Source organism: Mchenga conophoros, linkage group LG5, assembly GCF_057382185.1.
Source record: "Mchenga conophoros isolate Kocher_MC1m ecotype Shallow Benthic linkage group LG5, M_conophoros_male_GT1.1, whole genome shotgun sequence".
In the NCBI taxonomy this organism is placed as follows: domain Eukaryota; kingdom Metazoa; phylum Chordata; class Actinopteri; order Cichliformes; family Cichlidae; genus Mchenga; species Mchenga conophoros.
Genome location: NC_140530.1, coordinates 15,683,537 through 15,700,740, shown reverse-complemented (window position 1 = coordinate 15,700,740; position 17,204 = coordinate 15,683,537). Strand labels below are relative to the sequence as shown.

Genomic DNA, 17,204 nt, shown 5'->3' with positions numbered 1-17,204 from the left:
GTGGTTAAAGGCGCAAACATGCTGTATATAGTACACTTGCATATTTTAACTTAATGCTAACTTCCTGCCTCTCGGCATTCGGTCACAGATTCTGTTTAATGTTTGTTTTTCCATTGTCTTTGAAAAACAGCCGGTCGGGTAGAACTGTGACACGGTTCTGAATTACTTGCGGGGGTTCTTCTGTTTACTGGCATTTGGATATCTTTGGAATACTCCCTTCCATGTCTTTAGAAGCACTAAGGGGAAAAACAAAATACATACAATAAAACTGAGAAACTGAAATGGATCTGTTAACCCAGCTGCCTGCTTCTTATTCTCATTGCTGTTCCCTCTCTCATCTTTTCTGTCTAACATTCTCCCAGCATTCTTTTTCCAGATGATAGCTGCTCTAATTATTGAATAATAATAAATACGGCAGTGGTTGTAATCCATAGATATAGCCAGATGCTGGGAGAGTGCTATTTTACAGAATACTCTGTGAATCACCAAAGACACACCAAACTTTTGGTAGCACTTGGCTTATTCAAAGCAATAAACCAATTAGTCTCATGTTGTGAAATATCACTGAGGTGTACACAGACTCTACTATTTAAGAATAACTTAAGCATTCAGAGTCTTATGGGTATTAAAACAGTGCTTCATCTGCTTGCCCGCAGCAGCAACACCGTGCCTTGAATAATTCAGTGTCTCCAGTGTGTAAAACATGTATGTGCTCTCACAAGCATATGTCACACCATCCCTGAATAAAATGTCCTCTCTAATTCCTTTAATTTAACACTAAAGACAAATGACACATGTCCACTTGAGGAAATAACCACTGACTGACATATCATTGCTTCTGTTACCACAGGACGTACCCCGAGCAGCAGGAGAGTAAAACCTAAGGATGTTCGGGATAGAGTGAGTGAAGCATCCTGGGCTGTCTTGCTGTGGCACACTAGCGTGATACTATGATTTTTCCTGCTCTGGTGGTTGCGCTTTAACTTGAGGTTCTTGCTCTGTGGCCCTCCCCCCTCCTATTTTTATGGATAAGCTTGGAAAACATTTGCTGTGATAATGCTGCCAGTCTTTTCCCTTTCTTATAAATGAGGCACAGGAACATTGCCTTAAGGAGGATGTGCCAAGATGGCTACAATACAGTATTTATACAGTTAAACTGTAATTTTGACTGAATTCAATGAGAGTTGGTAAGTTAAAAAAAAATGAATGAACAGGATGCTCACCACTACTTCCCTTTAAATTCCACACTTGCTATTAAGTATCCAGGAATCCCATTTAAGAGGAAATAAGGTTTTTTACTTGTACGCCCCATGAGGCTTGGGAGCAACGCAAAAATATGAGGCTGCGGGCACTTTTCTCTTTCGTGGGTATGCAAAGCAAACATTGATCTGATCTTTCTTCCTTATAATCTTGCTTATATACAGTACTGTACAAAAGGCTTGAGTCACCAATTGTTTCTTAATTTGCTTCTAATAAGCCAGACTTTTGTTATTTTAAAAAATGTGGTCAATAGTTCAAAGTTTATCAGCTGCTTTTTCACTGAACTTTACTCCAGTCTTTGTGCCTCACAATTTCCATTCATTCAAGTATAAAAATGCTTCTGACTTCAGGGATGTGCCAGGCTCGTCTTAACAAACAACTTGCCAAACAACTGGTTTTAAATGTTATTTTTAGTCACCGTGTTTCTGATAAATGGTCAACAGCATTTGTTGTAGATAAAACATTATTTTTGTACCAATGAGTTGATTCCTAAATATTAGCTGAAAACTTAACATATGTCCACGTGGCTTTCAGCATGCGCTTAAAATGTTGAGGAAAGGGGACAAGAAAGGATTTGAAAAAAACAGATGAACAGGATCTGAAAGTCATGTGCTTAAGAAACAGGTTAGAAATACAGCATAGACCTGGCACAGGCTCTGAGATATGCACCTGACCCTTCATTTGATCCCTCTACTGTTGACTGAAGCCTCACAGAAATTGTCTCAGTGCAAGGGTAGCTAGATTCTTAGGAAAGGGAAACGGCTAAAGAAGAATGACATACGCCAAATATACAAGAATTGGACTAAAAATCAGTGGCGACATTTTTGAAGGAGTAATGAATTCAAATTTTATATTTTTAGTTGGTGTCAGTGAGTGTCTACAGCATTGTCATGGTTGGATTTTGACCCACCATATAATGATGACAGCTTCATTTTTAATGATTACAATGATCCCGACCACACTTCCAAAGCATTGCTAGATAGAAAAACTCACAATGAAACAGTATCAGGCATAGATTCGTGTTACCAAAAGAAAAAGAAATGAGTGGTGTCTCAAGAGTTTTTTCACAGTAGTGTATCGCATATTCTAAAAGAAGGTTGGTAATTCTCCATGGTGCCCTGCAGTGGGACAAATCCTTGACTTCAGTGTCCACTGTTTCAGGTGACATCTCCTGCACTGATGTCTTTCGCGAGTTTTCTCTCCTCGCGTCTCTCCAGCCTGAAAAGTTGAGAAGAAGGAGCTTACAGTTCAGCAGCTGTAAGAAGCCAAAGTGATCACTGCTGACCCCTCACTTCATCCGACCTCTCTTCAGTCACTTTGGAATCAGGCAGGAGACTGCTGCGTTCGATTAGAAGACACGTTGGTCCGCCGAAGTGAATGCTCTGGGAATGAAAAAAGAAAAGTCAAATTCCAGTAGGCACAAGTTAAAACTACAGCAGACTTGTAATAGTTGTAATATTCTCTCGTAAATAAACTTGGTCAAAGACAAACTGTTCTATTGCACTGATGTTTTAGCTGACTTACTCCAGTTTTGATAATGTTAGTCATCCAGCAGAGCTGACATTAACATTTGATGACCTTTAGACATATAACAACAAAACAATTCTCAACCTGTCCAACTAATATTGCATAGGGCCCCATTACAAAGTAAACTCAACCTTGGACCTGTCTGAGCATGAACAATGGGACCTGGAGCTTGAGTTGGATAGGACATCATGTAGATGCATCATCAGATTGGAATCTGGGGAGCCTGGAGGTTCGATCACTGTTCCTATTTCGGTTAACGGGAAGTACAATTTCTTTATGTGCAACAGTTTTTGGACAGATGGTCATATGTGCAAGGAATGTCCTCATGACTCTCAGGACCCGAGTTCTCCCCGGAGAACAGTGCAATGTAAGAGGTGATGATTGTTATTTACTGTAATTTTGAAAAAAAAAAAAAAAATCTCAGGAAGTAGTTGAGCTTCCCAAACTGTGGGTCTCACACCCACACCAACAAAATTAAAAAAAAAAAAAAAAACACAGATAAAATAATCCGGGTTTGACTGTGTTTGCTAATGCTTATGCAAATATTTCCACGGGCTTAATGACGCTCTCTATGATGAGTAAATGAAACTTGACCTTTAAATTAAGTGAAGTAATCCTTTAACATTTCTTCAGCATTTGTGATGAAATTTCTGATAAAATGATTTTAAGTGTTTTGTAACTGATGGCAGAAGTCAAATAAAAAAATCTACTGAAATTATTAAAGGTCTTGTGGAATGTTTTAGCGGACTAAACAATGGTTGTTGTTTAGTCCGTGTTTTGTTGCAAATCCAAATTTAAGCACCAGCATAAAGTACCGGGAGGCCCTCTGAGCCCCTGGCATCAGACAGACCGCTGTGTAGTGTGTCAAGTGCTACTTGGCGATTGACTATAAATGTAAGTACGGATGTTATGATTAAAAGACAGTTACTGAAGGGTGACCATGTTTGTTAGACGGTACTGGACTTCCAGGAGGATCGCGATTGGGCAGCTAGCGACAGTAAAGCACTTGCTAAGTAACGTTTCGACTGCTACAGCAGCGATGAAGAAGAAAACCGGAAGTGTAATTTTTCCTCCTGCTGGCGATAGCGTAAGCTACTTTGGTGTCATCGTCTTATCGGATTGGGGTTGGCAACAGAAATAACAACCTTATTTCGTGTCCAGCCACGAATACATATTTTCGTTGGGGTTTCTGGAGAGGTATGTGTATACTGCACATCCCGTAGTTACTAATAAAAGCGAGAGATGTCGCGGTCAGCTGTCGTTATACAATATACAATACAACTGTTCCTGCTAGTAGCTGCTAACATTAGCCGGTTAGCAGTGGCCTACGTTGGCTAACGTTAGCCACTTGTTCTAAAATGCACTCAAACAGGAACCGACACCGGTTAGCATTAGCAAAGCCACCGTGCCAAGCTAGCTTTCCTGAACTGGCTTTACTGATTAAAGTGTGGTGTGATTAAAGAGTGGTCAGACACATGCAGTCATTCTGTAGCTGAAGCTTGGTCCGTAATAGTTGTTTATTATTTAATTATCAGGCTTTATGACAGGCACTGAATGTGCCAGAAATGTAACGTTAGCCGCTAAGTAGCGGATTAGCCTCAGTCACATAAGTTGCGTTAAGAAGCCTTCCTCTTTATTAGGAAGTGATAATGACATAATTCTAGCACTGTTGCGGTCCACGTACTGCTTATTACATGTCAGCGTTTGTCCCCGTGACACCAGGTCAGTTGACAGTGTTTGTTATTGTCGTAATTTTCAATTACATGGGTTGACAGGGGAAGAAAGTTTAAAGTACAGTTATATCCGTTGTGTAAGTATTTGGAACACGATGCGTATTTTAACTTGAACGCAATACATACTATATTCCACTCTCTGCTAAATGCTTACTTTTTCACTTGGCGAGGCAGTGTTGTATGCATATAGCATTAAAGCACCACAGCAGTGCTGTGCATGAGTTACAAAACAAACAGTCACAGCGCCATTAGAGAACAATGAGAGATTGGATAAATTGTTTTTAAAATTCGGTGCTTTTTGTAAGATGTACTAATTGGACAACTTCATCTTTTAGGAAAACAGAGGCGAAGTAATCACTTGATATTTAAACTTCACTCTGCAGCCAGAGTTGAGCTATTTCTGCCTGTTTCTCCAGTTAGCGTTAGCATTTGCTAATAAATAAACAGAAGCCTGTACTGGTTACGTGTTGTTCAGTGTGAGATTTTACTGCCCTTCTCTGCTTTTGTTGTTGTTGTTAATTAACACACTGTTAGTCTTTTCAACCCGATTTCACTCTAGTTGAAACACATTGAACATGTTAGGAACCTTGGCCTTATTTTAGACAGTGGTCTTAGCATTCATAATCATACTAATAAGGCCAACACAACTGCATATGCAGCTTTCTAACAGTATAACCATATGTCAAAAAAAATTCTTATCTCAAACTGACTGGGAAATGGTCCATCCATTCATATCAACCAGGTTACTGCTGTATTTGCAAGATTATCCAAATCATCAGCTAGATAACTTCAGCTTGTTTGAAATTAATTGGCTGCCACTGCAATACAGAAATGCCTTTAAAATGCTTCTATTTGTTCCTAAAGCACTCAGTGGTTTGACCCCCAGTACATCTCGGACTCTGAGACCTCTCAGGTCATCAGGTGCAGGTCTGTAAACTGTTACCAGAATGAGATGAAAGTTTGCTGAGGGTACATTTTGTTATAATGGTTCTCTTCTTTGGAACAACCTTCCCACTGACCTGATGTCAGTTCCAACTGTGTCTACATTCAAAAACAAACTTGGAGCCTCTTTATTCTTGCAGGCATATGATTAATAACTTTGTGTTTGTGTGTGACTGTTAACGTATCTCTCTTATGTTGTTTTTATTGCCTTAAGAGATTGTAGAGCTACATAGTTTTAAAAATATTTTTATCTTTTGTGGCAAGCACATTTAACCTACGTGTAATGAAATGTACTATATAAATAATATTTGCAGTGATATGTTTAAGAGTTTATTAAATATTTAATAGTATTGATATTTAATAGGTCAGGTGACAGTGCTGGATGCAATGTTTTTTGATCTGCTCTAGTTGAAGCTGCAGTTACCTTTCACAGGCATATTAGGGTTAAAGCCTTCCGCTACCCAGAATGATTCATTCATTCAGAGTTCTTCATTCATTCAATCATTCAAATCTATGCAGTCCAGAGTTCAGATCCATAGTAAAACAGGATATGCTTTGATTTCCTAATGTAAAGGAATACATCTGGACAGTGATGTCAGTGTAAATCCAGATTTATGCAATTCACTGTTTTTGTTTTCTCACTGTTTATGTTCTCTCAATCATCAGATGAACAACAACGGGAACAAAAGAGCTCCAACTACAGCCACTCAGAGACTTAAGCAGGATTACCTCAGGATAAAGAAAGACCCCGTGCCTTACATTTGTGCAGAGCCCCTTCCCTCCAACATCCTAGAATGGTAAGTTCCTCATTAGTCAGGAAATATTGGGACTTTTTGACTCTTGAGGTCCAGCCAGGGAAGGGTGTTTAGGGCCATCGACAAAGTTTAAAACCTGTGAATATTCTGTAGAAAAATAATAAACTAAACATTTCATGTGTAAAATCAGGCTAGTGTTTTACACCAACAAAATTGAATCGTGGTTTCCAAGATGAACAGATGAAGAGAATTAAAACTGCATCCACTGCTATATACAAGTGAGTATTTAGCAGTGGATGCAGTTTTAATTCTGTTTTCAGAGCTTTAAAAAATTTACAGTGCTGTGTAAAAGTCTGGAGGCAGTCCTCATTTCTTTATATTTTGCTAAAAAAAAGTGACATTGGTGCAGCAATTTCTGAAACATGTGCAAACTTAAATGGAAATACAGTGTACAAGGCAAAAGTTTGCACAGTTCTGAGTTGAAAGGCTGAAAGTCATTATCCTTCACTATGTCTTGAATTCTTAGGCAAGCTTTTGTGTGCTTTCTTTTTCTTTAGGAATAGTTCTCAGTGCTTCTTGAAGGACATGGTGCAAAACTACTATTTTTATGACTTTTAAATTATGTTATTGTTGTTTTTTGTGTATTTGACTTAAGAAATTGGAAGAAATTGTTCATTGTTGCAACAGGCTTCTACAGAAAGTAGTGAGTAGGGCTGGGCCATATTATACCGTTCACGGTAATACCGGTATAATGTTAGGCAACGATAGGAAAATGAAATATCGCGATAGAATATGAGTAAAACGCGCGTGCGCAGTGCCTTTGTTTTCATACGCACATGGCCGATTGTTGAGTGAAACAGATGAACCAGAATTGGTTTGTAAAAATGGTGCAACTTCAGTGATGTGGAACTGGTTTGGTGTTTGTCCGTCAGATACACGACAAAGCACATTTTTTTGCAGAACATGCAAGCGGCCGTCGTTATTGTCGTATTTGTCGGACTAAGATGCTCTTAAATCTGGGAGTAATCTGGGTCCTAAACTCCGTATCCTTCAGGTCAAACAACACTGCAGCATCACTTAGAGTTAAAAACTGTCTAAATTCTTTCATCTTTAATAAAACGATCAGCATTGCTGCTTTACCAGGTGTAACTATGAAGTTTAACTTCCAGGCATCCATTAAAACAAAATTTATTACATTTAACGGAGTTAGAAGTTAGCAGGAAGCTAGCGGAAGTTAGCTCGCTAGTTTCGCTAGTTACCTAAGCATGATACAGCATGTTCTGACTGAGAGATTTCTGAAAAAAATCAAACGTACAGCTCTGCTATCACTTCCAACATAAATGAAGACAGGAAACTAAACAGCAGTGACGTTTGTAGGGTTACTGAAGTTGGGCTAGCTGGTATATAATGATGTGCTACGTAATCGCTAGCGACACAGCTATGTTAGCATAACATAAACAGTGAAGCTGGAGGACGAACACTAACACTTTTCCACTTATAAAAGTTAACGTGAAGGTTCTTCATGGTTAGAGACAAATGCAATCGCATGGCAGGATGCTGTAAACGGACCAAACTTCAGTCAGGAGAACAACTGAGATAATCCATCCACAATACGAGGTTAGTCATTAATATACTGCAACAACATGGGAATAGAGCAGCTGCTAGAGAATTCAACATTAATGAACCAATGGTACAGAAGTGGAGGAAGCAAGAAGAATGAGTTTAATAAAGTTTGATTTATCTGACTGCTTTGTTTCGCTTAATGTGCCTTATAATCCCGTGCACCTTATGGTCCGAAAAATACGTACTGCACACTGCAGTTTAATGTTGCAAAGCACCTCTTTTTAACGTCAGTGGATATTATACATGGTTATGTTCAGGATATGTCAGCCCATTTCTACTGGAAAACTTTCAGCAAGGAATTTGCATTTGCACTGTTACATTTTTATAAAGCTTTAATGTACATAAAAACCAGCTTCTTATTTAAGTGAAAATAAATGGAAGGTTGTCTTTTTTGCGCTAGTAATGTTGTGGAGTTGTATTTTGTCTCGCATCAATTATATCGTCAGTTATATCGTTATCGCAAATTTTCAAATATATATCGTGATAAATATTTTTGGCCATATCGCCCTGCTCTAGTAGTGAGTCAACTAAAGAAGGGGGAACAAAATATGTTTTTCCAACAGGCTGCTAATAAGAAAGTCATTTCTTTGAAACCATGTGTGTACACAATACTGAGTCATCCCTTTTTATACTGGAATGAATCCTAGGACAGTGTTAAGTAACTTGACAAACAAGAAAGCAAAAGTTAAAGTGAGTGGAAAAAGCAACCAATGTTCAAACATTTAAAAACACGTCTGTAGAACTATTGCGTCAAGACCACTTTGGTCACGTCAGAAAGACTGGTTCCTTGGAAAGATTTATATTTTTTAGAAGGAAAATGTATAGAAATGAGTGATGAGTAAAGACTGCACACTACTGCACCTCAATAGTGGCAAATACAGGCTTAGATTTGAATGATAATACTGTTAGCTCTATTTCTGCGGTAGAAGGAAACCCATATGAAGAGTGACACTGTACAAATTGTATATATCCCACAGACTATCCTAATGATGATCAGGTATCGTTTCCTGTAAAGCTATGAACAGGTTTTTGTTTTTGTTAATTTTGTTTATACTCATTTTCTTTCTATTGGGAGATGTCTTAAAAATCTAAACCAGTACAAAAAAGACGTATAGATATTGGAGAAAAAGTGCAATTGACCAAAAATGTTCTGAATACGTGACATTTAAATAATGAAAGAAATATGTAATTGAGCACTTTTAGCACTTAGCTAAATATTAGCCATATAATTTGATTAGCATTTCTTGAATGGATGTTTATTAAAGAAATTAATGGTTTTAAATAAAGTCATAATGAGCGCTGGAATGTGACATGGCCCTCAGTAGTGTGTTTAACTCTTAAAAGAAAAAAAATATATATATGATATTAAAAAAATATGATATTTTTATTGTAATTATTTAGACATTTGAGCGTGAGTTTAACATGATCAGTGCAGTACTGTGCAAAACTCTAAATTCACCTCTTGGTTTTTATATTTTGCTTCCAAGGAGCCAGACTTTCTTAACATTTTCAAAGTGGTCTGGAGCAGTAGTTCTCAAGACTTTCTGAACATTTTAAAATCTTTAGACACTCGTTGCTTTTTCACTTATTTTCAGTCCAGTTCTTGTTCTTTGTTTTGTTTTGTTTGTTTTCTTGTTTGCCTTTGTGTTAGACCAGCAGTCCCCAACCCTCGGGCCTCGGACCGTGAGTCGTTTGGTACTGGGCAGCGAGAGTTGAGGCTCAGGTGTGAAATGTATGGTTTTCAGGGTTTTTATCGGTTTTCAGCGTTATTTTGTTATCGTTTTTATCGTTAACTCTGTTTTCCTGGGTCTTTTCACGTGTGTTATGAATAAATCTTCTTTTTTTTGGTACCGGTACTAGTTTTATTTTGTTGTATTTATACGCGACACCTTAAAGGCCGGTCCGTGAAAATATTGTCGGGCATAAACAGGTCCGTGGCGCAAAAAAGGTTGGAGACCTCTGTGTTAGACCACTGAGTTAATGCAGCTAGCAGTTAATGTGTATTGTTGAGCCCTCCTGTGCATTTCTTCACTGTAGTTTTTGAATGGAACAGTGAGAGAATAAAAATCACCACCTGATATAAAGAGTAATAAGAGTAGCCTCAATACAAGGATTCACAAAGGTCAGCAAATTCCAGGTGGGAGACAAAACTGTTGGAATTGATGTGAGGGAAGGTGCGGAGAGGTAGAAACGTGAGGAAAAAATTAATTTGGCTCAAAAAATAAAAACAAACAAGACAACAACAAGTAAGGGAGCTAGGAGGGGGCAAAAGTCCCAGCAGTTTGTTTCTTTTGTATCTTGCATCATGTATGAAACACAGGCACACTAATTAACACGTAATTACCTTGTGGCTGCCATTGCCAGCAGCTGCCACTGTGTGCATTCGAGCATGAATGCTGGCGGCGGTGTTGGTTACTAGTGTCGGTTATGTTGAAAGGTCTACAAAGATTCATTGCAGAATAGACAACTTGGCAAAGTAGGCATTTTAAATCATATCTTAGGCGCTTTGTGACTAGCAGCCTGTCATTCATTCATATATCTATCTGTCTGTCTGTCTGTCTATCTATAAATTTAGATCTTAGATCACAGGATGTGAAAGATCTAAATTTTTAAAAAAAAATTGGAGGAGAAACAGAGTTTGATTCTGGGCCATGCCAGCAAGTCTAGAGATGACTTGTTTAGTCAAATCTGAAATAAGTGATTAACTTTTTTTGTTCCTCTTTTTCAGGCACTATGTAGTCAGAGGTCCTGAGAAAACCCCGTATGAAGGTAAGAAATGCTAAACACTAGAAAAAAACTTGTGTAATGTGTGAGTTTAGATGAGTTAATAACTGATAACATCACCGGAATGATCAGGTGAGTCTTTCTCAGGTTAGCTTCATACAGGTATGACTAATCCTTTGGGGGTCTTTTGCTTTTGATATATCACAGTGTTGTATAACATATATTTATATATGTCATGTCTAATTTATAGGTGGATATTACCATGGAAAACTTATATTTCCCAGAGAATTCCCCTTTAAACCACCAAGTATCTACATGATAACGCCAAATGGGAGATTTAAGTGCAACACAAGGTAGGACTGTAGCTTCTTATTGCGCAGTTAATTTAAGCGTTAAAGCTTTGAAAATGATTTAGGCTGCGTTTTTAGAACTTGGTCTTAAATGTTCCCGTTTCTCCACAGGTTATGTTTGTCCATCACAGACTTCCACCCGGATACGTGGAACCCAGCCTGGTCCGTCTCGACAATCCTCACGGGTTTGCTCAGCTTCATGGTGGAAAAAGGACCCACTCTTGGCAGCATTGAGACCTCTGATTACACAGTAATTAAAACAGACTATCCTATTTGCAACATAATGACATAAATGACCTGTTATGTCTCAGGTATTTCATGTCTTCTTTCTTTTCTTTTTTTTTCTAGAAAAGACAACTATCAGCCCAAAGCCTGGCTTTCAACCTCAAAGACAAAGTATTCTGTGAGCTGTTTCCTGATGTAGTTGATGTAAGTATGAGGGCCTTTTTTTGGGGGGGGGGGGGGGGGGGGGGGGGGGTTTGGGGAGGGGGGACGTTCATCAGGGACTGATTCCATCCTAACCTTCTCCTCCTCCTTTCTGCCAGGAGATGAAGCAGAAGCAGAAGGCCCAGGAGGAGCTTAACGCCCGTACACAGCCTCTCCCCTTACCTGATGTGGTGCCTGATGGAGACCCCCAGCAAGCCCACTATGGCCTCCCAGCCCTCAACGGTGGTCCTGCCCCACTAGGGGGTGCCAACCCCGCCCCTGGCCAGCAGCAGGCCAATCGTAACCATGGACTACTAGGTGGGGCTCTAGCCAACCTCTTTGTGATTGTAGGCTTTGCAGCGTTTGCCTACACAGTGAAGTACGTGCTGAGGAGCATAGCGCAGGAGTGAGAGGAGCCGGTGTTTTAGGGCAGCGCTCCCCTCCCCCTGCAGGTGAGCCAACTAGTGGACTCGATATTCTACAAACACACTACGTGGGGTGGGGAGGGATGTTCATTCCCGATCAAACCCCTCCACAACCACAACCTCCACCACCACCACTACTACCACTACCAACAAGGACTTTGGAAGAAAAAAACTCAAAGCCCACCTAGCCAGGACTGAGGGGAGGAGGAGGAGGTGGGGGATGGACGGGAGTGGCTGTAGAGCCGGGGCCGGGGAGACTGGAGGGGTTTATTAAAACGGTTGTGATCTACTCTGTGCTTCTGTGGTTTATATCACTTCTAGAAACAAACTTGGCTCATGGGTTGTGGGAGAGTGTAGCTCTGTGGGTCACTTTGTTGCAGACTTCACAGCAGACATATTGATTTCCTTTGTGAAAATGAACTTTGCATAACTGGAAAACTTGTTTGTTGATTCTAAATTGTTTGCCTCTGCCAATCACTTCTTTAGAAAGCATTCCCATCTGCATTGTTTCCTGCTAATTCATTAGAGGAAATAAAATCCTCAGGGGATGAAGAGATGATTTGATCCAGCTCCAAGACTTGTTTTTGTTTTTTTGTTTTTTAAGAGTGACGTGAAGAGACCAAATACATACAAGTCAAGTTTCATGTAATCAATTTCCTCGGAAAAACCTCAAAGTAGTAGTTATGGTTTCCACTTTCTGTGTCAGGGGTGTTACGTCTTCTACTTTGTTTCCTATGAATGGGTTTGAATGCATTCCTGGTATACCATTCAAAGGCTGCCAGGCTACAGTGCTGGGATACATGCCAAGAATACATTAGTGTAATTTAGTAAAGGTTGGACATGATAATAAGGACTTGCAAGATGAGTCTGTGGCCAAAATAATGATGAATCCATTAATTCCCATCCAAGGAAGTATAAAAGGCAGATTCTGTGAATAGTGTAAGATCAGTAACTTTTAATAATCAGACACAATATGATAAAGAAGCGTATAGCAGCAAAACTATACGTGCACTTATATGAAAATGGGTGTTATAAAAGAAAGCTCATGCTTGTCAGTACTTGTCAGTTTATCTCACTGTCTGAGATTAAGCACCGGTGATGCGTCACTGACTAAGAGACTAGACAAAACTCCAGCCTTGATTTCTATTCATATATGAAGGCAGAGAGCATGAAGAAAACAAAAGTTGGCCTTTGATCCTGTGAAGCAGCTAAAGCTACACGGTCAGAGTTAGATGTTAGTGCAGATGGTCTCTCCAGTCAACCCATGAGCCAAGCATTGTCTGCACAAAAATAAACGGAGACAAGGACCTTTTAATTTGGCTTAGCCAATCAGTATAGCAGCAATCTACATAGGATTAAATGAGGAGACCCATGCAGAGAACCTTTTTTTTTTTGTTTGTTTGTTTCTGTATATTCCTTTTATTTCTTTCTTTTTTTTTTTTTCTTTTTTTTTAATCATTTTTTCTCTTTGTGTTTTTGTTCTCTTTTATTTATAGAAATGTCCAGCTTGTCTGTCGTGGCTCTAAGGAAAACACCCAGTGATTTTTCTTAGGGCTGTGCAGTCAAACACGCGGTCGTGTTAGTGGTGCTGGCTCACGCAATTGCTGATGATTTACTGTTGTGCATTGCATTTAGTAAAAGCTGGTTCTACTGTACTGCATCTAATCCTTCCACAGGAAGAAAACTCCGAAAGCAGAAGATTCTCTTGTTCGTTGCTCTTTTCTCGGCGCCATCTCAAAATCAGACCAACATGATGATTATGATGAGAGTGCGTTTGTGTGATTATACAGCAAATGCCCAAATTACCATGCTTCAATTAATCTTGTGTGGCATTGTCTCTGTTTTCATAGTAAAATGCAAATAAATTACCCTGCTCAGTGGGGCATTTAATAATAATATCTCCATTTGCTTAATGATGACGCAGTGGTTCAGTGGTCAGCGCCTCACAGCCAGAAGCTTCTGGGTTTTTGCAACTTCCTGGTGTCTTTCTGTGGGACGTGCCTGTTGTGTTTTCCCCTGAGTGGTTCGGTTTTTCTGCCAGCATAAACAAACGCATGCATGTCAGGTTTTCTTTTTTTTTTTAAATTGGAAGTAAATGCTTATGAAGACCTCAAAGTTTGTAGAGTGAAAAATGTGACTTCCATGTAAAGTTTTTTGAGGGTTTAGACTGAAAATAATACATAGGTGGAAGTCCATTCTCTGACAACATCACATGCTGTTTTTATCTGCTGCACAGATAAAATCAGCTTAACAGTTCAACAAAACTCAAGTTTATTTTCTCTTTAAAAAAAGAAGTCAAATTTAGGTCCTCGTAAAGTTTTAATAGTCAACAAATGGTTAATAAAACAACTATGAAAGATACGTGGACTTGCATGCACGCACACCCTTTCTATAGAGTGAAGTTCCACAGAATATTATTTACCTGAGGGCAAGACTTCCTTGGAAATGACACGGCCTCGTGATCAGGGAGGGCTTTAAAAAGTGTTCAACCAGTCAAACTGGCACAATACACCTCTTCTACACTCAGAGACGCAACGCTCAGCAGCAAACAAGCAAGTAGGTATTTCAAATGATTCTTAGATGATTTTGTTACTGAGCACCTGTTAAAGAAAAGCTGAATTTCTTCACGTTTCAGTTTTACATTTGTGAATATTTTATATTGTGTCTATTTTTCCCCTCCACTCACCTATTTTGTGTTTTTTCTGTATCGCAGAAAAAGCAGCCTTCCACGCATTGCTTATTCTGCATATCTGATACGAGCATGGTCACCGCCGAGGAGCTCGAGTGCTGCGTGTGCTGCTACGAGTATTCACGCAGCAACAGGATACCGCGGGTCCTCCACTGCAACCACACCTTCTGCGCCCCTTGTCTGGAGAGAATGTCCAAGCTGGAGGGTGCCATCTACACCGTCTCCTGCCCTCTCTGTCGTTGGATTACCTGCACCAGAGCCAGCTTGACTTTGCCAGGGGCTCTGTGGGTCAACACAGAAATCTGGGACCAGATTTCCACGGAGCAAAATCAGAATGAGAACCATTCAATGGAGGATTTAAAAGACCCAAAGTCGCTACTCATCGAGCACTCACTGTAAGTATAAGCTTCAGAACTGCGGTCCAGTTCCTCTGGGGTTTTTTTTTTTTTTTTTTTTTTTTTGAGAGAAGTTGTAGTCTGTATCTTACCTAGAGATCTCAATAAATAAAATTTCTCCTCTTTCCTTTTAGACCCGTTTCACAGCATTCACGTTTGAAGTCCACACTCTTGAGGGTTTTCAGCTGCATGCCTCTGCAGAGCAGACACTAAGTGATTAACAGCAGGATTTGTACCTCTTACATGTTGTTTAATCGTAGACTGAAGTGTGCAAGACCGTAAAGTTTGCATGATCTGAGCTCCACGTAATGGACCTGCACACAGGGCTTCAGTGAGAGTTTGCGTCTTGTGAAGAGTGAAGGCCTGAAAGTCTTCCGTGCGGCTTGACTTTGTGTGAACTTGACTGTGATTTGGAAGGCACTGAATCTGCCTCCATTTAAAGTTGTGACTGTGAACCTTTTTGTTGTTTTATATCAGCAACAGCAAATGTACTAATGAAAAAATAAATCAGATCAGCACTGTTTATCTGAACAACGAAGATGATTTAAAGCATGATTTTTATAATATGATTTATTTTATAATGAAACTTTTTTGTCACTTTACCTGTTTTATACATGTTTAAGAAAACAGTGTCATTTTTGTTAATTTTTTTCTATTATAAGAATCACAAAAATGAAGGGTTTTAACTAAATACAGTGAAATGCAAACTGTCTACTATGTATGTAAATAGCCGTCTGTGATACAAACATGTTAATGAACATCATCTGTGAATAAAGTGTTTGGAACTGAAGGAGCACATGTTCAGTTTTCAAATATGGGAACCGTTTAATAAATGTTCAAAAGTATCCAGCACTCATTGTTTTCTTTGAGACTCTACTGTACTCTGCTGTGTTTATTGACACCAAGAGCCAGCTATCTCTGCACATATGTTACTATGTTTCACAATCGTATAAAAACCTTAAATCATTAACCCTTTATTGACCGGTTCTTCAAATTTACCTGTAAAATGGGCCCGCCGGTGGGCCCATGGTCAATAAAGGGTTAACCATCGTAAAAATGTATCACCCTTCTATGCTGTATTCTTTCACACATGTACAGGTCACACTGCTTGTGAGCTTCCTGTTAAAATTAAAGCTCTCATCTCCCCTATTGTCTCCGCTCATGTCAGTTCCTTACTAATAACCAGAGATGGGCAGTAATGCGTTACTTGTAACAAACGTAGCAAACCTCCGCCTACCCCTCTCCTGCTTTACAGGTAAAAATAGAGCATATAATTAAATTTTTGCTTGATGCATAAAGTTAAAAGATTAAAACTGATAAAACAAGTTTTAAAAAGAGACTTCCATTTGATTACATTTTGTATGATGGATTATTCAGAAAAAGTAGAATTGGGCTGAAAGATCTATCGCTTTATCACCTATTCAGGTTGTAAATCGTGTTTTTAAAAAGTAACTAAGTAATTAATTACTTTTGAAATTAAGTAATCTGTAAAGTAATGGGATTACCCTTTGGGGAAGTAATTAGTTACTGATTACTTTTTCAAGTAACTTGACCAACACTGCTAATAACAATCCAGACCTGATAAGACTTGCACATGGGGAAAGAATTTACTGATCATTTTACCATTTTTTCAAGTTACTATGAATTTCTCCTCGATAGTTTCAGTTTAGGAGGAATTTAGATACATGTAGGTAGTTAAATTCATGAATATGGCCGTTACGCCAGGCTGCTCTTTGTTGACTTTAGCTCTGCTTTCAATACGATACTCCCGGACAGACTAATAGTTAAACTGCTGGAAATCGGACTTCCTTCTACCACCTGCCGCTGGATCAGAGACTTCCTCTCAAACCGTGCACAGAGAGTTAGAGTGGGCCTCATCTTTCCTCACCCCTCAGCCTCAACACTGGCTCTCCACAAGGCTGTGTACTGAGTCCCCTACTGTACACACATGACTGTGTTAGTACCCACCCAGACAACGCAGTCATCAAGTTTGCAGATGATACCACCGTGGTGGGGCTCATCTCTGGGGGAGATGAGACGGCGTACAGAGCTGAAGTTCAGAGGCTGACAGATTGGTGTGTAGATAACAACCTGGACCTCAATACCACCAAGACAAAAGAACTGGTAGTTGACTTCAGAAGGAGGAAGTCTGAGCTGCAGCCTGTCAGCATCAACGGGGAGTGCTTTAAAAGGGTCTCCAGTTTCAAGTTCCTGGGTGTGCACATAGACACAGACCTCCAATGGCGCTCTAACACCTCTGCGGTTTTAATGAAGGCCCAGCAGCATCTCCACTTTCTAAGAATCCTCAGAAGAATGGACCTGAAGAAGGAGCTGCTGACCGTCTTCTACCGCTGC

General features: G+C 39.5%; 3 protein-coding genes across 6 annotated transcripts in view; all 3 read left to right on the top strand.

Moving 5' to 3' along the window:
• Window positions 1-3,451, top strand: part of LOC146574023 (arf-GAP with coiled-coil, ANK repeat and PH domain-containing protein 3-like) — a 56,752-nt gene extending 53,301 nt beyond the window's left edge. Inside the window, exons 25-26 of the mRNA XM_085273576.1 lie at window positions 851-900; window positions 2,422-3,451. Of these exons, the coding sequence (XP_085129702.1) occupies window positions 851-900; window positions 2,422-2,490 (119 nt within the window). The 3' untranslated portion in view covers window positions 2,491-3,451. The remainder of the gene's footprint in view (window positions 1-850; window positions 901-2,421) is intronic.
• A 93-nt stretch (window positions 3,452-3,544) lies between these two features.
• ube2j2 (ubiquitin-conjugating enzyme E2, J2 (UBC6 homolog, yeast)) lies at window positions 3,545-13,661 on the top strand. 4 transcript variants are annotated; one of them, XM_085273573.1, is made up of 7 exons: window positions 3,545-3,681; window positions 6,129-6,259; window positions 10,569-10,609; window positions 10,815-10,917; window positions 11,026-11,164; window positions 11,263-11,343; window positions 11,460-13,661. In XM_085273573.1, the coding sequence occupies exons 2-7, from the start codon at window positions 6,129-6,131 to the stop codon at window positions 11,748-11,750; spliced, it is 786 nt and encodes a 261-aa protein (XP_085129699.1). In that variant the 5' UTR covers window positions 3,545-3,681; the 3' UTR covers window positions 11,751-13,661. The 4 variants fall into 4 exon arrangements, with proteins under 4 accessions (XP_085129699.1, XP_085129697.1, XP_085129698.1 ...); XM_085273571.1 differs by lacking the exon at window positions 3,545-3,681 and adding an exon at window positions 3,726-3,874; XM_085273572.1 differs by lacking the exon at window positions 3,545-3,681 and adding an exon at window positions 3,735-3,984.
• Window positions 13,662-13,802: 141 nt separating this feature from the next.
• On the top strand, window positions 13,803-15,921 carry LOC146574021 (uncharacterized). Its single transcript, XM_085273575.1, has 3 exons — window positions 13,803-14,321; window positions 14,479-14,849; window positions 14,984-15,921. The coding sequence occupies exons 2-3, from the start codon at window positions 14,527-14,529 to the stop codon at window positions 15,060-15,062; spliced, it is 402 nt and encodes a 133-aa protein (XP_085129701.1). The 5' UTR covers window positions 13,803-14,321; window positions 14,479-14,526; the 3' UTR covers window positions 15,063-15,921.
• Window positions 15,922-17,204: the final 1,283 nt, after the last annotated feature.